At 41.2% G+C, this 27,540-nt stretch overlaps 1 protein-coding gene across 1 annotated transcript in view; it reads left to right on the forward strand.

The window, feature by feature from the left end:
* The window catches only part of KIAA1549L (KIAA1549 like), a 70,229-nt gene extending 43,513 nt beyond the window's left edge, over positions 1-26,716 (forward strand). Inside the window, 8 exon segments of the mRNA XM_018567710.1 lie at positions 86-264; positions 2,442-2,659; positions 9,379-9,511; positions 16,183-16,521; positions 20,167-20,264; positions 22,591-22,751; positions 24,140-24,288; positions 26,262-26,716. Of these exon segments, the coding sequence (XP_018423212.1) occupies positions 86-264; positions 2,442-2,659; positions 9,379-9,511; positions 16,183-16,521; positions 20,167-20,264; positions 22,591-22,751; positions 24,140-24,288; positions 26,262-26,543 (1,559 nt within the window). The 3' untranslated portion in view covers positions 26,544-26,716.
* The last annotated feature ends 824 nt before the right edge of the window (positions 26,717-27,540 follow it).

The raw sequence follows: 27,540 nt of genomic DNA on the forward strand, positions 1-27,540 counted from the left end.
AGAGTCTTTGTGAATCAGACAACTTCTTTTAATAATTATTCAGCAATTGAAGTAGATGTAACTTTTTACATTTCTATTCTCGTAGTGCCAATAAGCGATGAAGAGGAGGGAAATTTAAACTTTGACAAGAATAACAAGATGGTACCTGACCCATTTGACTCATCTTCTGGTTCTGTTAAACTAATCGCCATTAATGCAGTCTCGATGCCGCCTTCACTGTCGGTGACGGACAGAAATCAGGAGATGTCGATCATCAATGGAGAGGTGAGACTTTGTGATCTTATGAAGGAAGAGGACAAGTACAGGTTCATTTTCATCTCTTGTGACTAAACGACTAAAACTTTCATGTGTAGCGGAACCCTTGAAAAAAAAAATTAGTTCTCAGAATGGATCCCAGACAGTTGTGCTCATCTTTTTTTCTGCCTCGGCAGCTTTGTGCTTTTTCAGGAACAATTAAAATTTGAAGAAACATAGACCAGATTTGCTCACAACATAACACAGATCACTGTAATTGTTTTTGTCTTCGCAGCTCATACATATTGAGGGAAAGTCTGCCGTGTGTTTGTATAAAGGCTTTTGTGAAGGATGCACACATTGCCTCAATCTCTAATTAGTTCAATATTCCCTAAATAGCACATTCAACATAACGTGGCAGATGTCCCTGCTAACACAATCACACAAACAGAAAATAATACAAAGTACACAGCAATTAGGTTTTCCAGTAGAAACAATGCAGTGCCATGCAGCATGGCCGTTAATGGTCCCATGTCTCCCCAAGCTCCATCTTAAAGTGATTCTGTCTCTTAAAAAAAGAAAATAAAGCTGCTAGAAGGTATAAAGTGCAGACATGCAGAAGTGCCTGCACATACCAATGGCTGCTTATATTGCCCCTTCTATGCCTGAATGCCTGACTGTACTCATCGGGGCACAGCTCTGACAGAGCTCACCCGCTCCCACCCACCTCTCATACATTCCTATTGGCCAGTGGGAGAACCCATAAGTGTGATAGGCCAGTGGGAATGTGTAAGGGTGGAAAGGAGTAGACAAATCTTACATTACCCAGAAGCAGTGGCATATCCAGAGCATGGCACATATGGCGCCACTTGAATGGGGGGGGGGGCGCTCAGTTGGCCACCAAAAGTATGCCGACCCACAAAGACATCTGACTTTTTTCTATCCCTGCCTCTCTCCCATACAGATCTCCCCACCCGGCTCTTAGCAACCAGTGAAGCTCTGGCTGGCGTCCTGTGATGTCACTGGTTGCCAGAATCTGAGCAGGACGCCGGCCAGATCTTCCCTGGTCGCTAAGAGCCAGGCAAGAAGATGTGTATGGCTCTTACACATCTCCCCACCCAGCTCTTAGCAACTTGGGACCCTCTGGCCGGCCTCCTGCCCAGCTCCTGGCCTGGCAACCAGTGACGTCCCTGGTTGCCAGGAGCTGGGTGGGGCACCAAGGGGTGCAATTAGTTTTAGATACGCCTCTGCCCAGAAGTGTCACAGCTTTGCCTGATCAGGACAACACATGTTAAGGTACAACTCCTTTATCGAGCCTTGTGTTGAGTGCTTAAACATTATCTTAATTTTATGTTGTTGCCAATATTTAAACTACTTTTAATCCAGGAGACCTGCACCCTTTTATGTTGTCTCTATGAGATCTATGATCTTCAGGAGATGCAGGACTTTGTAAACTGTTATAAAAGTATTTTTATATAATGTAAAAAATCAACAGTTACTGTGTAATTTCTCTTTTATTTTGTTTTGTGTTCTAAATATAAATGTGAAAGGGATCAGCTTAAGACTTATAATGCTGCCCACATTGCATCTAAATGATGACTCCATTTTTACAAACCCCGCCCTTGTGTCATGTCATTTTCGTCTAATGCTAAATACACTATTGGGAGACATCATGCTGTCGGCTTTTTATTTACATGAATTTTTAACTGTACAGAGCAAAAAGCAAGAAAAAGGGGATATGGTTTCACTATAGTGAGTCTTCTGACTCGTCTTAACATCCCATGCACACACTTCCTCCTCTACAACACTTGCTGTATATAGAAGCAAATGTCAAGGGATGGCCAGAGGGAGAAACAAAATAAGAAAAATATTTTTGCAGCTTGCAAAATTTTACTTGCCAACGTCCCTCTTCTTCTGTTGCCCAAGGCAGTGGCCCACAAGTCCCATTATGGTAAATACTCCCCACAAGCTGAATCTGTTTGAAAACCATAGACTTCCTGCAGTCTCTAATAATGCACATGGAAGACAGAAGTTATGTGAACCAGACAGGCTAGGCTTTAGATTGCATAAGGGGACATGGGAGCAGCAGTTTTTTTTAAATTTATGGTAAAGAAGTAACTATTCAAACTAATAATGGAATTTGGTAATAATGACATAATACAGCATAAGCTCGATTTGTTACATTTAATTTTTTTCTTTCCTATCAGGTGAACAAAGCGCTTAAGCAGAAATCGGACATTGAACACTACCGCAACAAGTTGCGTCTGAAAGCAAAGAGAAAGGGCTATTATGACTTCCCTCCTATAGAGAGCAAATCACTGAATGACAAGAAGAGGAAAGCCTTTGAGAAAACCCAAATGGAAATTGACAATGTGCTGGAAGAAAAAACAGATTCGTCTTCCCAGTTTGTGGAGGCTACAAACAGGTAGGCAGGGCGGCACTGTGGAACCATTTTGATATATTCTATACACCAGGGAAGGGGGTTGCTCAAAACATCAAACAAAGTTTTATATCAGCTCCAGGGTTTCCATAAACATTATAATAAAATTGGTTCCCTCTTGCAACACAGAAATCCCAGAATGGAGCTATCTAGTTAATAATTAGTAACATGTAGAATTTTTTAATGATTTTAATTAAGTAGAAAAATGAACATATAAATCACACAAGACAAACATTAAAATCATTAAAACACCTAAGGGCTTCCCTGCAACAGCTTTGTATACATGTAAATGGTGGCAGAATTTATATATATTTACCCCTCACGGGTGGTGAGCGGCCAGTCATGGATGGATCAGATACTGAAAAGTATCAACTATTGATGTGTCCTTGATTTAAAGAACATTCACTCAATGTGATGATTTCTTTGTATCAAACCAAACGGGTTCCACAGCCGGATTAAGAACTTCTCATCAGCCTCCCTGGATCATGGAGGGAAAAAGTATCCGTTTGGTGATAGTTATTTTGTAGCAATTCAAGGAGATACTTCCAATTAAGAAGCAGATCAATGGATGCCCCGTCGGATCCTTTGGTAGATTCACACTCATAGGTATGATCCGAGCGTGTGCCTCCTAATAATGGTGCGGCCGCACCAGAAGGCAGTATGGAGATATCCTCGGGGTGAAAGGTGCTTTAACGTCCAGACCTCTGATCCAATCACAATTCCTGAGTCCGAGCAGCTTAGCTCGATCCGCTCTGCAGAAATTAGTTACGCCAGCCATAAGCCTGTAGTTCGGCCAGTAGTAAAAAAGCTGTGCAGGGAGCTCCGATCACGCCAGTCAGCGCTGGCAGATCGGAGCGGGGAGGGGGGAATCCAGTCCCTCCCCTGTCACGGCAGAGAGCCGTGACAGGATCGAGAGGTGAGCGAACACCGGTATATGTTCGCTCACCTCCTGATCTACTAAGCCGACCTGTGACAGTCTCATTGTCACAGGTCGGCTAGAACTATGAGGTGCGTGAAAAGCACTCACCTCATAGTTCTCCTTTAATGATTTTAATGTTTGTCTTGTGTGATTTATATGTTAATTTTTCTACTTAATTAAAATCATTTGTATAAAATTCTACATGTTACTAATAATTAACTAGATAGCTCCATTCTGGGATTTCCATGTTGCAAGAGGGAACCCTGCCACCTTATACTAGGGCCAATATTGGCTATGCATAAGTCATGGGCTGACTAGGAGACATGTTAGCATGCCTCTTCTGTATTTAGGACATTTTACTTAATATTATTATTTTTTATATTATTTATTCTTATTGCTTTAAATGTAAATCCTCCAATCATCTCTGAATTGGTGCTGACACTGTCCTTCCCTTCTTGAGGGTGGCTGCTTTTGTTCCCCATGGTCCCTGTGTGTGTTGTAAAGTAACCACCGCTCCAATCTTGCTCCTGTGATAGACTACAATCTCATATTTAGTTTACTAATTTGTATTGAAATTCTAGTCTAACATAGGAGTGAACTTGGAGCTACATGTACAATGTAGCTGAGGTCCTTTGTAATTAACTAAACTAAAACAGAAGAGATCTGAAAACTTTGAAACAGTTTTTATTACAAATAATTGCCACACTTTTTTGAATTAACAGCATATTTAAAGTCATGATTTTCAGCACGAGGCAGAAAAAAAATGAAAGTTTATTGTGATATATATCGGTGTGTTGGGCAACATAGATCAGAAAACAGGAATAATGAAATTATTTAATGGCTGTTAGGATAATAAAATACCAGCAACAGTGTTTACTTTCTATTTCACAGTCAAAAAAATTAGTTAGAAGCCAGTGGATATTTTTCATTCGCTGGGATATAAATACATTTAGGTTTGGGTGACTGATTACTGGAAATTAAGATGCAGTTGCAAAGGGGAGTTATTGACTGTGTAATGAATTACCAGGATGGGGCCACTCTGGAAGGAATCGTATTATTCTCTCTGTGGTGCTGCTAAAGGCTGAAAGCAGTAAAGGGTGAAAGATTAAAAGGTGTAAATCATGCAGTGTGGGGAGCCGGAGCAAAAGACGATTCCTGGGAGGAAAATCTGCTTGATGGAATATAGAGAGATTAGACTGCATGTGGGTGGATGGGAGAGCATTAATTGTAAAAGTAGAACTCAGGCTGCAATGTAAATCTGGGGTTGCTATCTGTCTGTCTGTCTGTCTGTCTGTCTGTCTATCTATCTATCTATCTATCTATCTATCTATCTATCTATCTATCTATCTATCTATCTATCTATCTATCTAATTCTATAATGAGGTAGCCTGAAGCATCTGTTTGGGAACTGCCACCCCATTTCTGGCCAGAGTGTCCCATGTTGCTAAGAGCCAGGTGCGGAGATGTGTAAGGGCCATACTAATTTCTCCGCCCAGCTCTTAGCAACCTGGGACGCTCATGCCAGCTTTCCATGAGCTCCTGGAAACCAGGAACTCAACGGGACACTGTCTCCCCACTCAGCTCTTAGTGGCATCTCTCTCCACCAGCACCATCCAGCAACACCCCCCTGCCACCTCAGGTGGCAAAAAGGCTAGGGATGCCCCTGATTATCGTTCTGTTAATATCTATCTATCTATCTATCTATCTATCTATCTATCTATCTATCTATCTATCTATCTATCTATCATATAATGGTAGATACAGTACATATATTATTTTAATACAACGCAGGAACTGTATGACACATTAGTGGAGGTCAAAGGAGGGGATCAATGAGCTGCGGGGACCATTGGGATTGCCGCTCCCTAGGGTGTGAGTTTCCTAGCTTAGACCATTTATGTTCAATAGACCAGCACTGAGCACCGTAGGGGGCAGGACAGGTAAGTACGTAACCTCTTCTTTACAGGTATGGCCATAGATTAGGACATTTTATAATCTCATAGGCTTTCTTTAAAGAAGAACCTTACCTTCTGCTGTTCAAAGGCATTTCGGTCACTTGCTACTTCCTACTGGGTGCTACATGCTTGGGCCTGTCTACTGTAGTCACATGATCAGCCATAGAGCTATAATAACAGAAGAAAATTGCCTGAAAAAGCAGAAAGCCAATCACATGACCGAGAAATATTGTTTTTACTTGATGTATTTATCTCTATGGTGTATATCTGCGTATAGTGTATTGCTGGCTACGTCCTCCCCAAGGCTACCACAGACACCTAAAACTGGCCATACACTGCTCGAATTTGGTCCAGAAAATCAGGACTCATTGGCACCCCTCCTCTCGACAAAAGTCAGTTTTGCATTTGAGTTTGAGAAAATTCTTGGCTCAACAGTGGCTGAACAGTGACTGCAGTCAATCATCACACCCACTGTGGTCAGAATACAATAGCCCCATGGTAGGGGTGTGGAGGGGCGAATCCAAAGTTTTTTCCCCCCATGGGCCGATCTAGAAAAACCAATAGGTGTATAGCCAGCTTTCCCGCTGAACATTTCCCCATATCTTTCATGATCCCAGCAAGTGTAAAACTCTTTTAATCCTAAAAGTAAATGGTAAAATGTTAGCTGTTAATACTGTTAGTGTATTCTATCCCCCTGCTACTTGTGGAGCTGCATTTAACATGATCAAATTCTAACATAACTCTAACATAACACGGAGCTCGTGTGAAATTGTGATTAACGCGCTTCCTTGTAAACGGGCTAATGATGAACCTCAAAGAGATAGCGAGAGAGATAATATAACATTCCGCAATTAGGTCAGCAATGATCACAGGGGACTGTTCAAGCCTACTGAAATACCCATGTTATCATGGAGTTTACATCAAAGCTCAGTGGTGTATTTTGTGAGGAGGATGAATTTGATTAATTTGCCGGCATTAAGTTCAGTCGTTATAATGCCAAAGTTTTCACCTTCAGAGGGAAAGTTTATTGAAATTTTAGTCGGTGAACATTTTGGGATTTTGTGTAATGTTATCTGAAAACAATTGACAAATAGCACCTCGCGCCAATCCCTGTGTAGCTGCAAGCACTATAAGAAGTGTTATCCTCTGACTATATCAAATTATAATGAATGTGCTGCGCTTCATCTAGAACAATACATAAATAAATCTCTATAATAAATATGTGCTTAAATAATACATGCAATAAAAAAGTGTTCACAATGAATCTTCTTGTAAATAATAGTCCTCTGGAAAGTTCAATCATATATTCACAAATGTGGAACACACATATATAGTGCTCAAGATTTGTCCCAAGTGCACCACACTCTTTATCCTTCCACTGTGAAAGTTCTTTGTACAAAGTCCATACGTCAACTCCAATTATCACCCAGGTGCTCCCCCTCTCAGTGACCATGCAATCTCCAATCCACATCTGCGAGACTCCGCCCTACGCATAGGGCTGTGTTTGCACCTGATGAGAGGAAGCATCCCCGGTTGCAGTGGACACTGTCGGCTTTATAATCCTCTGAGTGTGTCTGCGACTCCAAGCCCCAGATGAAGCCCAGATGAGTTATGCCAATAAGCTCATGTGGCCTGAGGTGTGCCGGTGGCCATACTGTTAGGTACACCTAAAAGGGGGCATACCAAATGAAAAGGTGATGGAATTTGAAATGAGAAATAATGCGGGATGGGTGGGTGGGGACAAATGCTTCCCCTACAATGTCAGGCAGGAAAGGGAAGAGGAGGAATTTATATAGCCATAATCCCCTCCCACAAATACAGGTTAACATATTAACCTTTATACATGCTCAAAGCTAATCAAATATTGTCTAAATACAAGAGGCATGTGTATTCTTACCTGAATCTTGGTGTGCTTTATGTATTTCTTCCACATCCGTGTAGTAATTTGCAGCTCTCGTACTTTGCCTCTGTGCAGGAACTTCCTTTGATGAAAACCAGTCTCAAAGACCATGCCATACTCAAAGACCATGCCGGAGCTGCCACAGGTGATCCACAGTGCCGGGTGACTGGTCTTGTATCCGCCCCCTCCTGTAGTTTTCTGCAGGCAGCCTGTAATGGGTGGGACCTGCTGGGCCCCTCCTACAGCTCTGCTCTCTTTATAGGATATGTGCAGCACAGTGATGATGCCACTTCTGCCTATACAAGGTGATATCTGGGTTTGCAAAGGCAATTGGTGCCCATAAATTTGATATATATACTCTAAATGAATTTTTTTTGTGCCTGGAGCTTAGCTTTAAGTGATTATACAGAATGTGTAGGGTGCAACCCTGGGTGCCTTTCATTGGTGTTCCCAATACCAATATGAATGTTTTGTGTTTGCAGCTTCTGTAAACAGCTTTTCATAGCAGGAACATGCTTGTATTATCTGTCCTCTGGGTTTTTCAGTCCCTGACAATATGAAGGCAGCTGTCCATGTGCTATATAAATGTCCATGTAGACTGAAAAACAGCTAATTAACCTGTCAATATGAATTAAGACACACTCATAGAGAACAATACTGTGTACTGCAAGACTGCTTAGGAAGCGGCGATAGGTTCATTAAAAGCACACTGCTTACATAAGTAAAACAATGTTATGGCCCCTACAGAATCTCCAGTACCTAAAATAAAGCTTTATTAAAAAGAAAAATAATCTCCTTCCACTTGAGAATTGTTAAAAGTATATTTTTGGGATTACTAAAGACTCTTTTTGGCTTTTGTTTGGAGAATATACATGTCTCTTTACATACTGGCTATTATATTTTTGCAAAATGAGCAGTCCTTGTCAATAAGGGTAGCAGAGCACCCACCTCCCTTTACTGGTGCCTTATGCATGTAGCCCTGGTTTGATAAAAGCATTTCCCCTCCAGTTTTCAGCCTAATTACAATTTCTTTTTACATTTTTTTTCTCGTGTATCATTACGCTTTTTGTGCAGTATAAGATATGCTGTATATATTCAACTTTTTTTTTCACAACTGATAATGTCCAATATTAGTCACTTGCCTAATATATTATAATTTTGAGATTATTATTGTGCGTTTATTGTTATCTTGAGATTATTTTATTTGTAAAAATAATTTTAGTCGTTTCTATGTAGTATACAGGAATATTCATACCGCATATAAATATGGAAATAATCCATATTGATATTTATTGTTCACTTCTGTCTCTAGCTCTGAAGGGGGTTCTATGCACCCCTAAAATGTTGGGTGTTTTATGTACTGTATCCATTGCTAAAAAAAAACAACTTTTGGACCATTTTAAAAAACTGGCACTTTACAGTGAGTGGCAGCTTGAAAAAAAAAAATAGTACAGGACTTAGTATCTTAGTATATTTGTGGGGCATTTTATAAACCCCTCACATATAAGCCCTGCATGTATCCAGCTATTCGCAGGACTTACTACTGCTAGTGGCACTGGGGACAGGAGATGAATCCAAACATGCAAATTAGAATTTTAGGCTAAAATGAGGAAGATACAATCCGTAGCGTACACAAGGATTTTCTTTTGTTCCTGGGGGTTGAACAAAACAGTGTGGGAGCAAAAGGTAGTTAAGTATATGCATCTGTGGAGGTCTGCATTAATGTGAACCTACCAGATTTGATTTGAAGTGCCAGTGGACATTACAGAATGTTTGCGGGTTATAGTTTAATTGGGGAACATTTGTATGTTTGTAGGCCTCTCCACAACCCTGGTTGATGCTTCTTGGCTCATCTTCTCAGGGTAAAGTTAACTTTCTATTGTTTTTACTTGGCTTTGCTGTAACTATTATTATTATTTTTTCTTTTCAGGCAATCCTCAATGAAGAATCATCCATATAGGAGTCGCCAATCTCTGAACAGTCCAAGCCCAGGAGAGACTGAAATGGACCTTCTTGTAACTCGGGAACGACCACGACGGGGAATTCGGAATAGTGGCTATGATGTGAGTTATATGTTGTTCATATGCTTTTCATGTATGAATATACAGTATATATACAGTGTGTGTATATATATATATATATACATATATGCATAATATTGTAATATTTATAACAATTAAATAATAATACAAAAATGGAGCTCATTCATATTGAATCCAACTGAATTAAGATCGCTTCTCTGACTTACACCCAGATATTTGTTTAGTCGATAATTTTTCTACTGTTAGTCCATAATGCTGATTTATTAACATCCCCCTAAATGATCTGTAGACCCAAGTGTCCCTGCTTGGAGATTTATATTAAGGAAGAGATTCTCACAATCCCTTTCAATGTGTATGAACTTCAGTCTAATTTTTAATTATCAGGGAGTAAACACATCTCAAATCTGTCTCCCTTATCATATGGTACAGCCTTTCAGACACTTTACTTAAGGCATGTGCTGTATAGATGAGATTGTTTGGATCAACTAGATTAAATCAACTAGATATACCTTTTTGCACAAATGGACTTTTAGGGGCATATTTGTAAAGTAGGGAATCTGTCACACACACCCAACATTCACTGCAATTGAATCTTCCAGGTGTATGTGTTTTTAAATGACAGTGATTTATTCATTAACAGTGAATGTTTGGAGAAATTAACATTTACTAATTCATTAATATATACTGTATATGTATAAATATGTGCCGCTTAATTTTTAAAGGCAACACTATCAAATGTTTTAATACCCTACTTGGATTTGTCACACTTGCTGTACATCATGTCTTGTATACAGAAAGCACAATGGGATAAGTACTATAACCAGTTGCTCCCACAATGGCCTTGTTAAGCCACACAGGGGATTCTGTCCTCTCGTCGGGCAGAGCAGTAATTGTACTCAATGCATGAGTCATATAAAGACATACTCTCCTCTTGTAATAGTTAATGTGGTTGTATTCTCTCAACCCTGTGCTATGTGAAAAGATCTGCGATCACAATGATTCATCAGACCTTTTCAGCTTCCATCTTTTTTCACTGTGGATAGGTCTAGATAGAAGAATCAGCCTCAGCACAAAGCTGACATTTTCATTTATCATGTTGCGGAGGCTGACGGAAAGCAACCTCAAAATACTGATGCATGTAAGAAACTTAATTTCTATTTTGGCTAATGTGAGGATGCAAAGGTTTTCTTTGAATGACAAGGATGAAACATTTCTGCCTGACCCCGTTCTGGCAGGGCAGACAGGGCAACATGTTCTGATGCCATGTTTAGTCTGTTAGTAGTATCAGATCGCAGGCTTTGCAGGATATCTTAAGTCTGTGGTTTCTGGTGACCTAGTCAAGAGGAAACTCCGACACTGGATCTTTTGCTGAAGTTTTTTTCCAAGAATAGACTAATAACGTGCAAAATAAGGTTTACCACTCAGCATCACAGAGACCATAGCACACTATGCCTTTTACCTCTGGACACACTAGTAACTAGAAACCATAGTCCTTGAACTTTCAGATGAGGTCAAATAAATTAATTTCAGATACATCAGAAAAAAAAGGTGTGCACAGTCTGACACGTTCCCTGCTGATTGCAGAGCTATAGGTCTAACTCAGCAAAAGATGTGCTCGACTTCTACAGAGAGACCACTGCTTCCACACAGAGAGCAAGAGCCCTTTTCTGGCAGAGGACTGGCTTTTCTGCTCAGGATGTGGTTGCTTTCTACAGATAAATAAATGTTAGACTTTGCACACGTATTGTTTTGATGTACTTGTAATGTATTTCGCTGATTTAACGTGAAAGTACAGTTAAAGCCGGTCACCGGGCAAACAAAAAAGTACCCTTGCAGTGGTACTGCACTCTGTTTGCCTGAGGACGGGACCGCATGGTCTCGAAACGTCGCTAAGGAGATGTGTGTTATCTCAGTCAATAAACAGCATTGACTTTAATATCATGGAGTGCGAGTGACTACTTTTATCCATCTACATTTCACGGAGGCATCCGTTGTCACTACCGCACCCACCCAGTTGGATTTGGGTTTTTGTCCGGTCAGGAGTGCAATTGGACAGGAGGATTAAGTTTCCCTCCATTTTAGACCTACAGCCATTCTCCAACATTCAACATCAGACATGTAAATTTAGTTTCATTCCAAATGGATAGTTGTATGAATTTTGTTAAATTTGGACATTCAGATGCATCCGAATTTCCGAATTCGAATGTGTCCGAATGTGAACGAACCAGAATGCTTGTCTAATGAAAATTCGGATCTGTTTGAATTTTGTTCAAAACTAAACTAAATTAGACATGTGTTCTCTGGCCAATCAGATGCGTTCTTTTGGCTGTTGAGGGTTGCATTACAGGCACAGCCATGTGACTTCATTCCAAAAAGGAAAATTCGGATGGATCCCAATAACAAACTAAAGAAATAAAAAACTAAAGAAATAAAAGTGGATCTGAAACGAAACAAATTTTTTCACGGGGTTGCAAGTCTATTCAACACTTCAGAGAGGGTCCCCTGCCACATGCTCTGATCCTTTCTCAAAATCCTACATCACTACAAGACACAGCAGTGACGTAGGCATAGGAGGATGGAGCGCCAGCATGCCATAAGGGAAACAGGTATCTGACACAAGAGTGGCCAATACTCCGTACCTATAGCAGCCTGTTATATCTCCGTTCCCTATGTGTGGGAGATGAATCATGATTGTTGTCTGGTCGGCTACACTTTGCACATAGTCATTGCTCTTTGCATTACTGTGATTAATAAGCCCTATTGTTCCTGCAAACTTTTCATTCTGCTTTTTAAAGAAGTCACGATAAAAGCTGCTTAATGATCACTTGTTTGGAGATTTGATTGAGTTATCACAGATTTGGGTTTTAATGGATCTTATGTAAGTTTTAGCTATTGTCACTTTTCTTTCCGGAGGAAGTAGGTCAGGCTGATGCTTATTAATCTTGGAGTCCTGGGAATTGCAGAGATAGGACAATTTATACGTTACAGATGAAGGGAGTAAACAACATGTATCTAACATCAATAAATTGTGTCCTATCGGAATAAAGTCTACCAGCCAAGCAACCTTAATTAGTTTCTATTCATATTTCAGTTAACCAAATCTAAACTGTAGCTGTGCATAATGAACAGGATACAGTTTACATTCTCCTCTAATCTCCGCCTGTTCCGCTCTCTCTGTGAGCAATGTTTGTAGTCTGGAGTGTTTGTTATCGCTGGGTAGGTACTCCTAAATGGCTGACCATTAGATCAGGGATGGGATTGGATCCTTGTTGGACCCCCCCAAGTCTATGGCATATTATGTTCCTCTCATTCACTGCAGGCATAGTAAGACTTAGGACAGAAATCAGAGTATAGTTGGAGATTCTCATTTACTTACTTGGTCTGGGTCAGCCACTCAGAATGTATTAAAGCCTTTGGATTAGCGTGACATGATATCCCAGCATCTATTTTGAAAAGGAAAGCAATGGCAACCTACATAATTTTCACAAATGGTCCTTTAAAAGGCATGCAAAATTTTGTGTAAAAAGACATGCTTATAAGGCCTCATGCATGCGGCGTTCACACTGTGGCTGGAGATTGCTGCAGCAAGAATGTATGGATTCTTGCGACAAGAATTCCAGGTGTGTCTGCACAGATGCGGCTGCTGTGCCCTTTCAGGGTTACGCCACATATGTTTGTCCTGGGACAAACATCTCTCCCAATCGACCGGTAACTACACCATGTACGATTACATGCGGACAGATGTGGCCACTGTCACCCTGCCATTAACTTGCATGGGCACACATACCAAATCTGTATGGACACACCTGTAATGAGGTCTAAGTCATGAAGTGTGAATGGCCCTGACATAGAGTGTGGCGGTGGATTACAGCTTGAACCAGGCACTAGCACCTGTGCAGAATAGAATGTGTCTCCAGAGAGCAATAATATCACTATAAAATAGATTTCAGCAAAAATGTATGATTTGGAGAATTTATATATATGAACTCTCTGTAGCTGTCATACTGAAAATGGCAAGCCAAGTAAAAATGAACATCTACTATAAATCCTCATTGAAATGCAGTGACTGTCAAAACTGACGCTTCATAATTTCCCTGTGGACAAAAAAAAAATCAATGTGTGGTGGAGAAAAGCCGCAGAGGGCTGAGAACGAATGAAAGTTTAACCCATTACTGCCATCTGCAGCAGTTGATGTCGCCATACATTAAGTCTCCTATGTGTTGTTTCCTCCAAAGCCCAGAGGAAGTCATCTGCTTTGTAGGATTTCCGAGCACAGGTTTTGGTCATTAGTAGACTTAAAGGGATGGCTGCGTCAGATTTGGTTTTCCTTAAATAATTGTGCCCAGCAGAGACATGTCCTTATGCCGTACCTTGTTTATTATTAGCCAACTCTGACTACTCAGATTATATGAGATTAAAATTACTGTGCGGATCTGTAAGGTGATAAATGCTACTTCTGGGTATGTGGAATACCAGCTCCCCCTGCAGCATACTGTAATTGCTTCTTCCGGCTCCTATACCACTACAAGTATGAGCCAGTGGGAAAAGCCACAGCGTACATGGGGGTGGGGGGACGACAAGTATTTGACCCATCTCATTTGGTCTAATATCCATTTGTTCCTGTGCCAATTGGGTAAACATTTAGGCAGGTGTTACTGTGCTAATCTAATAAGCGGCAATGGCATCCTGTCCAATTAACAGGACTAGGGAGTGAGGCAGTGATCAGAGGATTGCTAAATTGCTTCCAGATTCAGTGGTAAACAAAGTGGTCTCATGACTGCTGAAGCCTAACATTGGACCAATGTGTCTTTTGTCATGGACTCCAGGCACCATCTTAGGAGAGCACGTGTCTCATTAAACCCAAAGTTCTCTTCATATTTGAGGGGTCAAGGGGCCAAAGGTCTCACAGCGTGGGAAGGTAACAGAGAGGTTCCTGATGAGGAGGGATAGTTTAGGGACCCTTGGAGACCACCTGGCATCAGAAAAAAGTATGCCTACCTGTGTTCCAGCTAATTGGCCTGGTGCATTTCTGCACACCGCTCTGCTAGGATAGCATGGACTTGGGAAGGTCACTTCTAAGAAGCCTCATGGGTACACAATTAAGGAAGCATGCCTCGAGCACCATCCTGTATGTAAGCTTTGCATTCACGAACCACCTTGCGACTGACGTGTATAAGTGCCGTAATATACAAAGTTAAACTTTGCAGAAGGAATAAAACATCGTTGTAACTGTCGATTATTTGTTCTATAAAAGAATTCTTAAAGGGTTGAGAGCGTGGAGCGTTTTAGTGTGTGGGCTAGTATGGATGCTCAATACCTACTCTATGGGTCATTTATGAGTAGGCATTGATTAATCAATCAATGTGTTTTTGGGTTAATGTGAAACAGCTGCTTATAAACATATGTTTTTCCCAAACATACATGGGGATAAGACACAAACTTCATAACAGGGAGCAACCTTGGCACTCCAGCTGCTGGAGGCATTGCAAGACACTGACAGCCCCAGACATGGTTACCAGAGATAAAGGCATGATGCAAATTGTAGCCTCACCGCAGCTGGAGTGTCGAGGTTGCCTACATCTGCTGTATGCAGTTGGCACTACTGTGGAGACTGAACCTGAGACCTCAGCACTGCAAACCCCTTAGCCATTTATCTGCCCGTGGCCCCTGTGTTCTGTTGAAACGGCTTCCTATTGTATAAACCATCTTTTATCTAAGCTGATTGCCTGGAGTTCATCTTTAAGAACTCCTGCACTGCAAGGGTTAAGTGTTCGTTTTGGTCTAGGGATGCAAATAAAGAAGATATACTCACCTGATCTCTAGTCCTGTGGTTGTCACCACTTACCTCTCTTCCCCTCCGCTCCAGCTATGGAATGTCCTCACATATAATTCACGTCAATATACCTGCATTAGATGTGATGTCAGCAGTTCTTAGACCACTGGAGCCCAGTATGTATATCTGTTTTATTAAACCCCCTAGACAATAACAGCACTTAACCCTTGCAGTGCAGGGGTAGCCACACTGCAAAGGTAAGTTTTTTCCTATTCCCATAGTTCTTTTTATAAAGAGAAGTATTTGGTACACATTAACTGCACCTACAAAGCTACATTGCCAGCTGTCAGTGACATGGCTTTGTTTGCAAACAAAGTTACTGATGATCATATTATTATTATTATTATACAGGATTTATATAGCACCAACAGTTTGCGCAGCGCTTTACAATATAAGGAAACATTACAATCACAATACAATTTAAGACAAGATGGTAAGGAGGGCCCTGCCCCTGAGGGCTTACAATCTAAAAAGGGGGGGGGAGGGAGATTAGTCATTAGGTCATATTAGTGCTAACATAGTGATCACATGGCTTGGTTAGAAAACAAAGCCATGTGATTTTTTTTTCTTTCAAGCAAATGTCCCATAAGCAGTCCCCACAGAGCAATTTAGTGGTCATTTTGCTCCAGAATCAATTAAGGCCAAACCACTCAGCTCAGGTTAAAATATTGCAAGGAAGCGACATTTACATTTTTTGTGCAGTAATATAAAACGACAGCAACTGAAATGGGCAAATTACAAAATGGCTTGTGTGGCAATTATAAATGTAAGACCAATTTTTGAGCAAAAGTCGAGCTTGCCTTTAATGGCGTCATAATCCGTCTGCTGCAACATCATATGTGTCATTCTTCTCTCTTAGACGGAACCTGAAATGATTGAAGAAACGAATATTGATCGGGTAAAACAAGCCAGAACGTACATTAAGTCTCGTCAAGGTAAAGGTCATTCTGAGACATCTACGCTGAGCTCTCAGCCTTCCATTGATGAAGTCAGGCAACAGATGCACATGCTGCTAGAAGAGGCATTCAGCCTGGCATCTGCGGGGCACGGAGGGCCCAAGCGACAGGCAGATCCGTATGCTTCAGTGCAGCATATGCCGTATTCAGAAGTTGTCACTAGTGCTCCTGGCACAATGTCTCGAACTCGCATGCAGTGGGTGCCAACGTATGGGCCTGAGATGTATAGCCTTCCAAGACCGGTAAGAGTTTATGAAGCTCATATGTTTTGTTTATCTATATTAAGTATTGGGGATACCAAACTCATTTGTCTCCCCTTCCCCTGGCCAGTTCCATTGTGATGTCATCATGGCTAAGATCTATCTATCTATCTATCTATCTATCTATCTATCTATCTATCTATCTATCTATCTATCTATCTATCTATCTATCTATCTATCTGTCTGTCTATCCATATATGGGCCATTAAAGCTAAACCCTTCCTGCCTCCCTCTAATTACTGGCATAGAGATGGCAGTATGGAATGTTTACCTACCTAAAGCTATCATCACATGATGCTCCAGTCCTGGGTCTTTTCTCTTCTTCTGTGCGCAGGAGGTGGAGTCCTTTTTGGGTTGTCCATGTCACTTCCTGCTTCCTGCTATTGAGGATATTACTCCCTATCAATACTCCCTATTGAGGATAATACTCCCTATTGAGGATATTCTTTATCCTCTCAGGGTATAGAAAGAAAGTCTGCAAGCAGTGACATCAGTGCAAAGGGGTTGATGAGGATTGACTGGTGTGGGCACATCTGTAACGCTGGATTACCAGCCCCCCACACCCTAAAAATAGTGATGGCGGGGGAACTGAACGGTGGACTTATGTCAGTATATAAGTATAAAATGCTCCAGAAAGTATTTAAAAAACATATTGAATGAGGTAGAGCAGGCTCGGAGGAGATTTAGGTTTTGCCCAGAAATGAGCTTTAAACTTGGTGGAATAAGACAGGGAGGGCTTTCTAACTCTTTCAGATCTAACCACCAGTCATAGAGTGGGGGCTCTCTACCTCTATTATATGTGATCTCCAGTGAAAGAGTGAGGGCTCCCCACCACTTTAATCCCTGACCTTGAGTCTAGAGAGTAGGGGCTTCCCTTTTTACTTCATTGAGGGTGGTGTGTTGTTATTATGACATTTCCTGGTAAACAGAGGGAGATATTCTTCCCTATTGGCTAAATTATATAATTTTGTCAATATAATAGTGTCACAAGTCATTATCAGTCAACTATGAAGTTCTCACTGGATTCCTCTTCAGTCAGAGAATATGGAGGTCAAGGTGAATTGGTGAGAGGTTCCAACGACTTCTTTACTAGTTCCCCTCATGAAGAGTTAAACACATCGTAATGATGGTGAATGTGCCTCAACAAAAATCAGTGTTTGTTAACTTCTCCTGACACACAAAACAGTGATAGAGATAAATGCATGAACAAGTTTTCATATCACATCTATAATTACACCGTAATTCTTGCTTGCTTTTATAAACTGAGACGTGGATGGATCATGACTGAAGATAATCATTGCAGACATGCTTCAAGGCTAGAAGAGTGTAGATGTTGTATGAGAGTAGACCTACAGCCTGTAGCTGATTAAAGCAGTTTTAGTCAATCTACATATGTTACATAAACAGCATGATTGCGTGTTACTTGTCATGCCAAACATCCTTTTATTTTCAGAGATATTTTTTATTCAATGCCTTTTAAAAAAATCATATACCTGACCTGGTAAAAGGCTTTTCCTAAAACTTTTTACAGATTTTGAAGAGTCCTAAGGTCCATTCACACCTAAGCGTTTTGTAGCTCGAAGCTACAAAACGTTCGACATGGAAAACACCATTGTCTTCTATGGTGCCTTAAGCACCAGTACAGGAGCTTCTTTTCAGGCAGAGTAAAGCATGTTGGTCCCATAGATATTAATGGGAGCAACTGAAAAACACTTAAAAAATGCGTGTTTACGTGTGTTTTTCAGGTGCTTCCATTTAAGAGTTTATATGGCAAAACACGCTCGGTTCTGCTTCTGTACTGCAAGTATTGCATTAAAATGCCTGAAAAACACAAGTACAAACACGCAAAAAAAGTCTGTAAATTACCTGGTTACACTCATGCTTAGGTGTGAATGCAGCCTAACTTTTTTGGAAATGGAAGGGGTGGGACTTACACAGCTACGTAAAGTTTTGGGTGGACTAGTCGTAAAGTTACAGCCCAGCAATAGTTTAGACCATGAGACCATGGCTGGATTTTAATAGAGAAATATTTGATGAAGATTCGCAGTGTTTTGCCATTCTTGGATTGATTTAGACACAGACTATGGACACCTTCTTGGCTGACACCTGTGGTGAGCCCGAGCAGTACAGCCATGATTTGGATGGAGCAGTGAGAAGCTCTCTTTCATTTATATAGTGTTCATAAGTTCTATGTGGCACTGCACCTCTAAGTGTTGGGAGACAATCAGGTGAGGATACACTATGTTGTTGGCTGGATTTTTATAAAGGAACATTTAAAGAAAATTAGCAGTTTTTAGCCGTTCTTGAATTGATTTGGATGCAGAGTGTGGACGGCTCCTTGGCTGGCACCTGTGGTTGAGCCTGAGTGGTGGAGCCATGATTTGTATGGAGCAGTGAGAAGCTCTCTTTCATTTGGATATTGTTCATAAGTTGTATGTGGTGCTGAACCTCTAAGAGGTGGGAGACCAGCAGGTGGGGATACACTATGTTGCTGGCTGGATTTACAAAAATAAACATTTGATGAAGATTTGCAGTGTTTGGCCGTTTTTGGATTGATTTGGACATGGACTGTGCGTGCCTCCTTGGCCGGCACCTGTGGTTGAGCCAGAGCGGTGGAGCCATGATGTGTATGGAGCAGTGAGAGGCTCTCTTTCATTGATATAATGTTCATAAGTTCTATGTGGCACTGCACCTTTAAGAGTTGGGAGACCATCAGGTGGGGATACACTTTTTTGCTGTCTGGATTTTAATAAAGAAACATTTGAAGAAGTTTGGCAGTATTTGGCCGTTCATGAATTGATTTGGACACAGACTGTGGACACCTCCTTGGCCAGCACCTGTGGTGAGCCCAAGCGGTGGAGCCATGATTTGGATGGAGCAGTGAGAGGCTCTCTTTCATTTAGATATCGTTTATAATTCCTATGTGGTGCTGCACCAGCCATGCCAAAACACTTTAAAATGCTATGTGACAGTTGCTATTCATGTCCTATTGCATGCGCCGAAATAATAAAGCACTTGCGCCAATGTTCTAATTTAAAAACAGCTCTAAAATATTCACCATTACCAGACTGGTGTAAATACTGTACGGAAGAGGCGTGACAGAGATGATCAGCACCGCAGCAAAGGGAGGAGAGGGGGATATGCATGGACAAGGAGACAATTTAGGATGATCCTAACGCAAGATGATGTCAGATTTGTGTCAAAATGTTGGCACACATCTGAGTAAGCATGCTTGAATCTGTCACACCACCACTATGTAACAGGTTAACAGAAAATCCCATGCACCTCGACTCTGGCAGCATTCGCCCAGCTATACAGTGGGTGGATGTTTTATACATCACTCCCTTTGTGGAATATTTGTTAGCAATGTAATAGAGGGAGTGGGAAGACCTGAACAGAAGGTTCCAATCCATGAACGATGGAATGCAAATCTTGCCACTGGAGCCCCCGAAACATATAAGAAGCCAATGGTCATTAAGACCACCAGTTTCTATTGGAAACATCACTTTGGGGTTAATTGAACTGTTAATATATAAACGTTTTTGTTAACCAAAAGGACAGTCATTACAATATACTATGTATGCTGACATCCTAATACATTATTGTTTCATTGTTTTGTTCCAACAGACATACCGGTTTTCCCAACTCCCTGAAATGGTTATGGGTTCTCCTCCACCACCGGTACCACCGAGGACAGGTCCTGTGGCAGTCCCCTCGTTAAGGAGGTACATTACAATAGCGTAGTCTAACGTCTAATCTAACCTCAATTGTAAAAAGAAAAAAAAGAAAATGGAAAGACTGAAATGTTGAAAAACTTTATTTTTTTATACAAATGTAAGTCTTACTGTAAAATCCACTAACCTTTAAGAGAACCTGTCACCAACTTAAAAAAATGCAGATAAAAGCACAGACTGTATATATCAAATATTTTATATTCTTACTTGCAGTGTTTTTCCTTTCCATAAATTATTTTTTATTTACTTGCAATATGCCTTTGAATGTTTGTCATGGCTCTCGTCTCCTGGGAGTGTGTAATTAATGGCTGTGCTGGCCCGGCTCTTCTGTTCCACCCTTCACCGCTCTACGTAATCTTTTATATAGCAGCCGGGGCAGGAGCAAAGGGGAATAGTATAGAGTGTCACTTGAGTGAGAGCTGTGAGTCTGTTCTTATGCATGACGCAGTTACGCAGAGCATGCAGAGCATGCCTAAGTACCATAGCAGATACACACAGGAAGGTGCTCAGGGCTGGAGCTTAGTATACTAACACCAAAGTGTCTTTCGCTTTCCATAATTGTAAGTGTAACACTCTTTTTGTATATGTTTTCACACAACTTTCACCCAAGACTTACACATTTCTAGGTGGATTCAATTATAAAAATGCGTTCATTCTGGGTGAAAGTTGTGTGAATCTGATAAAAACATTTATAAAGGGACTCTATAGTGTATGTAGAGGCAAGTTTTTTTGGGATAGAATGGGGAAGGGTTAGACCTCCTATCATTTTTGTGCTGGCTGTGACACTGCTGGACAAAAAAGGGGAGCGCTTAAGGGGGAAGCATGCAAAAGGAAGAGCCTTACCGGGGACTTGGGTGCAAAGAGATGGTCAGCAAATGAGGTGCACACTAATTGGGACAATAAATACGTTGTAAATGGGGGCAAAGGATTCTGTGCTCAGTAAAGCAGGGCCAGTTGGCAGGGACCTGCGTAGCTATGCCACTGTCATTACTCTAAACTATATAATTAAACCGAGAAATCATGACATGCTGCTGTACAAAAGAAGGCTTCTACAGTCAGTGCTGAGTGAAGCAATGCAAGCACTGCAGTCATGGCTGGGAATGATATTCCGCATTTTAATTGGCACCTTTGCACAGCTGCATTTGCTGATCTTCTATTCCTCTTCTGCCACCTAGCGGTCATTATGTGTGGTGTGGATGATTTCAAGGGACTTTACAACTTAATTCTATTTATAGTCAAGTTCAGGTATAGTAAACTTCTTCCACTGGTTTTCTGGATTATTTCACCCACCACTTTCAAGGTGACAGTTTACAGGCTAGCAAAATAGAAATAGATAACTGGATTATGAAATTTGAGCATAAAGGTGATGACTATTTGGAAAAACCCATAAAATATTAGAAAGAAATGAAAATGGAGGAATCTAAAAGTGCCAAACTAGGAAAATTAACTAAAAGTGGATTTCTCTTATAGATTGAGGAAGTGTTAGAGCATTTCTCAGGTTTTATCTTTGCCTGTGTCCATGTTGGCAAGATTTGCCCTCACTTCCCATCCTGGTGTTCAGTGTTTCTGAGACTTTAAAGGGGGATCTCCCCAGTGGGACACATACATTTATTAATATAGAAGGAGAGGGATAGAACAGAGGAGGATTGTGGACAGGAGCAAGATGCCCCCCCACCCCACCGGGTCAGTGCTAATAATCCTTTATATGTTAGATTGTGGGGGTCTAAAAATCCAAACGGCAGCCTCCTTAGAACCTGGTAATAGGTTGAGTGTTGAGTGACCAATGCAGCTCTGGTACACATTTTTAGGTATGGAGCCACAGAAGTAAGCTTCCAAGGTTAGAAGTGTGTCAAAGATGTGGTCATGGTTGTCAGGATGGGGGATGTTAGGCTGGTGGCCCTAAGTGGAGGTGCTTCCCCATTCAGACCTCGGTCAGAGCAAGAACCACTGTCAGTAATATCTGTTTCTTGTTCAGACCTGTGATTACAACGTAGAGTAGACAGACATTTCCCAGCCTTGACTTGTCTTAGATGTTATGTGACCAGGATAAGGATACTTACTTCAAAAAATGTGACAACTATTTTCAATATAGTCCAATGAGATTTGAAAATAACAGTCACATGGCTAAAATAAAGATACTTAACCTTGTGCTAAAGCTTTGGAAATTGGGCCTTTTGTGGTATATATATATATATATTTTTTTTTTTAACCTGGAATGTATAACTGAAGACATTTAAAAGTAGAAACAGAAGATAATTTATATACACATTTGTAAAATACAGCATGTATATAGTAATGATTGTTTTAATTCAAACAGGTCCACATCAGATATGACAAACAAGAGCAGAGTGCCAGAGCCCAGTGGGAATGAACAAGGTCCAGGTGAGTATGTGGAGTTGCCTATTGTTTCAAAGGTGTCACTCTCCATGACCCAAACGTATCAAACTGCATTTGATTATTCAGGGAAGAACAAATCATGTATCATTACAGATAATTTACACTGTGCTTTAAATACTATTCATTCACATCAGTCCCTGCCCTTCAGGAGCTTCGAATCTAAGGACCCTATCAAACATGAACACATACACATATTAGGGCAAATTTTAACAGGAGCCAATGAACCTACCTGCATGTCTTTGGGGAAAACCGAAGAACCCAAAGGGTCTGCCACAAAAAATGGCTGGATTTGTGAATACATGCGGCGGTCATGGGTGGCTGAGTGGGCACAGCTGTCCTGAACCACCTTTGATTCCAACTGGAAGAACCCACTCCGGGATTCCCTGAATTATGGTCCTTTTCAGCCTGAAATTATGTGTCTTTTTTCAGCCTGATTGACCAGGCAAGTATCCCTACCTACCTGCAGCAATCCATCTCACGCAAAATGTCTAATATGTTATAAAATATAAATAATTTAACAGAAGAAGTGAGACCTGCAGCAGGCAAAGATTTAGACCCCATTCACACTTGCTGTTGGGGCTACACTGTGAATTCCAGCGGAGTATAGTCCCAATCTCAATTGTGATTGGGGCATTAGGAAGCCAAGTGGGTGACTCAGCCCACCAGTGTCCACCTATAACTGCTAGAAGCTCACCTGACTTGGAAGTCACCTTGAAAATGCACTTAAATTAACTCTACATATACAAAGAATGAAACATTTGACCTCTACCCACATTGCTTACATTGCTTATGATGTATTACAAGGGCCTTCCAATAAGGCATGCTTAGCATCTGTTTTTTATGTTTGCCCTGTGTCCAAATCCCCCCCCAGAGAGATTGACATTGTCTGCTCTGTTACTAGTCCTCCAAGAGATAACCGCTCATTAGCTGAGCCACTGTTTGCAACAGATGATAATAGTAACCTATACAAGATAATTCCTGGGTGACCCATATGCTGGTACATACTGTTTGTACATAAACAAAGACACACTGAATTGCCTGTAACACAAAAGGCTAATCAATTAGAGGAATTATCTGTCAGGCTGAAACGTGGGTCTTGCACTGGAATTTGTCTTCTGTGTATGCTTGGCAGGCATCAGGGCCAGGCTGGATTAGCTGAATCAAAGCTGTTGGATTTTTCCAAGAACTAGATAAAGAAAATGAGAACTACAGAAAAAATACAAAATGCAAAAACATAATAAAAGTAAGGAAATATACTAAATGCAAATTGCTTGGATAGATTAGGTAGGTCCTCATATTACAGAGTTTTGGTAAATCTCAAGGAGATTGTACAAAGATCGTACAATGATATTGTAACATGTACGGTGAGCTTTAGAGGCGGCAGCTCTGTCAACCGTGTCAATGTAATTTTCTACAAAACAAGCATGCAACATTTTCCATCTTCCACAATTATTACTTTGCCTTGTCAGGTAATTCGGTTCCTGCTGTGTTTGCCATCCCAGGGAACCGCGCAGGATATACGGGCTATTACATTCAACAGCCACCAGCTGCCTACCGGAACCACGCCTGGATGTCGTACTCCGGAGAAAATGATTTGCCGGCACAGTGGTCAGATTCGGTAAGCTTGTTAACAAAACTAAAATATATTACACAGTGTACTTAGAATCAGGACACAGATGAGTTCTGAAAAGTTTGATTCGATGTGGTTTTCTTAACTTTAATAAATGTGGGAACCTTCAAAATCCATAATTTGCAAACCAGACATGCCATTAATAATGCAAAATTTAGCAGAATAATTTGGTAAGTTACTGGTAGCCATACCTGGTGAGAATAAGGCTCATCAGTATGATGCAGCTAAACATGACTGCATTCTGTAATACCCTGAACCCAGCCTGCATGATGTCGCTGCACTCTGGGGGCGGATTGGTGGCAGCCTCGGCTCAGAGGAATTAGGATGAGTCACGTACCTGTTTGGAGACCAAGCTGAGGAGGGGAAGGTTACCAGTGCAGACCTTGTTCAACTCTCCTGAAGGTGATGACAGGCAGAGTGAGGATGCAGTAATGCACGAGTACCTGGATGCAGGTCTGGATAAGTCCATGCAGATGCTCGGGTGCATTGACTAAGAAATGGCAGCTGTAGGATTAGGAAGGTCCACAGAACACAGCACAGTCAAGGATACGAAAGTCAGGAATACAGGTCAAGGTCAGTACTGTCCAGACAAAGCAGAGCCAAAACAAATCGAAATCTGGGTTGAGGTCACAAACTGAGGTCGTACAAGGAGAAGCATAAGCGAGGCACCAAATCGGTAAGTGGAAGCGGAGTCGGGGTCACAAGCCAGGATCATCTTTACAGGAACACATGTCAGGTTACAAGGAACAGGAACGAGTTGAAGGCCAGTGAGCAATTATCTCAGATTCCAAAAAGCAGACTGGTGCCAATGAGCACGCCGGTACGTGTGCATGTCTGCACTCCCATGCACACCAAAGCTAGCTCTTCTGCACTTGGGCACTGGTGCGCACCCAATTGTCGGCACGAATGCCAACTAAAACACGTTTGCCCTTTATCTTGAATATGGGATCCCGTGTATCAAAATACTCGTGAGCTTCGACTTGTGTCAGTCTGGTGAATACAGGGCCATCCTTACAGTTGAAATGATTGACTGTCATTCAACCCAAGAAACTGAGGGCACCTAGTGGTGGAAGGGAGGTTTATTGAGGTGGGGCAAACAATTAAAGGTGAGTTTCTCAGGAAAATATGTTTTTAATTTTTTCATGGCCTTTTTATTTCACATTTTGTTTAGCTGTTTTTCGGCTTTACACCTTTTTGTGTAAAGCAAAAAAAAAGCCTGTTTCTTTAAAGCCTTACTAAAGGAGTTTTTTTTTTTTTTTTTTTTTAAACAAACATGCTGATGCATACAAATGTAGCGCAGGACAATATCTGAATACTTAAAAAAAAAAAGGTCCATAGACTCTTAGACTGGGTTCTTATTGGAGCCGCAGGCTTCTGTTCCCTCTACTCTACTTCCCCAAACGTCCTGTTTGGGAAACAGAGTCACATCCTCTCCCTCCACTGGACTACATGACCCATCGTTCCCAGAGCCAGCGAACAGTCATTCAAAAAATTAGGAGCTGCTTTTCATGTCGGGCAGCCCATGCGTGTCGGCGCAGGCTGCACACTCACATCTGGCATGTAGTCTTTTCCTGGGACCATGCATAAAACGGTGGCTCCATAGGACCCTGTAAGAAGATGAACCAACATGGAAACAGAAAAGCTGGGGCCAGCAATTGAGACTGGGTGAAACTGCAGTAAAAGCAAGCTTAAAAAGACTACCCTGTATATTGGCTGACAATTGCAGTGATTTACCTGCAGAAGGAACAGTGTTGTCACCCTATTACGGTAAGTGGAAAATCAATGGATCTACTGATAGGATCAACAGGCAATAACATTATGTTACAGGGGACTCTGTGTGTTTTAATGCTATTGATAGACCACATCACATCTGTCACTTTTACTTTTGCCCACAGGTACAGTTTAATTTACCCTCCAAATGGAAGTTCTAATTACATGTACTGTTATTTGTCACTGCACAGGCTCCCCTCCCTGGTTATATCGAGGCTTATCCAAGGTCAAGATACCCTCAGAACTCTCCTTCCCGCCTCCCCAGGCAGTTTGGTCAACCTGTCAATATACACGCGAGCTTGGACCACGCTGCCGGAGCATCAATCGGAGCTTCTCAGCAAAGCCTTGCAGATACCGACACGCCGGATGCCTCGATTACCAATTTATCCACAGCTGCTTTGGTAAAAGCCATAAGAGAAGAAGTTGCAAAGCTGGCAAAAAAACAGACGGATATGTTTGAGTTCCAGGTGTGAAGGAAAGTGCGGACATCCGCCTTACAATGCACCACATCCTTGGTTGTTGAGCGATGGTAACAGTGCCTAAAGAAATCTGGACTCACATGGGATTATATGCTATTTTTATGTATAAAAGACAAAAAGTGACCTGCTACTGATATGCATTTGTTTTTATTTATATATTTAAAATATAAAGCCATTTTTTTTTTTTTTACCTAATTGATTGAATTATTACATGTTTTTGCAGATAAAAATCATCAGCATTGATAACAATGTATGGTATTTTCAGATACATAAATGAATAATATCTAATGGATTAACAAATGCGGAGGTGTTCAGTGCTTTGGTTGGCTCCAAATATCAGTGTGCCATTCTTCCAGGCCTCCCTTTGCCATTGTTTTTAGATCCAAATAAACATTTTTCTTAACAGAACCATATAGAATGAATGTAATCACTAAAATCTCATATATATTTTAACATGTTAATGTCATTTCGAAAGTAATTTTCAATAGTTTAGAATCTACAAGCGTTCATGAAAAAAAATACCTGGTGATCCTGCCTTGAAGGTCCTTGTTCAGGCACTTCCTTTTATAGGGGGAGAACACGCTGTTGTGGTCTCCTAATTGTGCTCCTCCATTATCACCTGATCTTGCAGGCTTCTGATAGAGACTATCAGGGTTATTCACAAAAGGGTGGAGAGTTTGGGGAAGGCAGGAGAAGTGAACAATCTAGGACAACATAGCTAATTTGGAATAATTCTGCAATTCAGCTCACTTTCCAGTTCAGCTATGTTGTCCTAGATTGTTCCCTTCCCCTGCCTTCTCCAAAATCTTCACCCTTTAGTGAATAACCCTGTATAAGTGGCCGTTTCAGCAGACATTAGGCAAGCATGGTCCCGCCCTAAGTAATGTAATGCAGCCTTTGCTGGAGTGCATATAGACAGGAAGTGCCTGCAAAGAGGCTCAGGAGATCATCAGCAATGAGATGCAACAAAGGGTGAAACAAAAAAAGCTAA

This window comes from Nanorana parkeri, unplaced genomic scaffold (assembly GCF_000935625.1).
Source record: "Nanorana parkeri isolate BGI_ZX_2015 unplaced genomic scaffold, ASM93562v1 scaffold30, whole genome shotgun sequence".
Classification (NCBI taxonomy): domain Eukaryota; kingdom Metazoa; phylum Chordata; class Amphibia; order Anura; family Dicroglossidae; genus Nanorana; species Nanorana parkeri.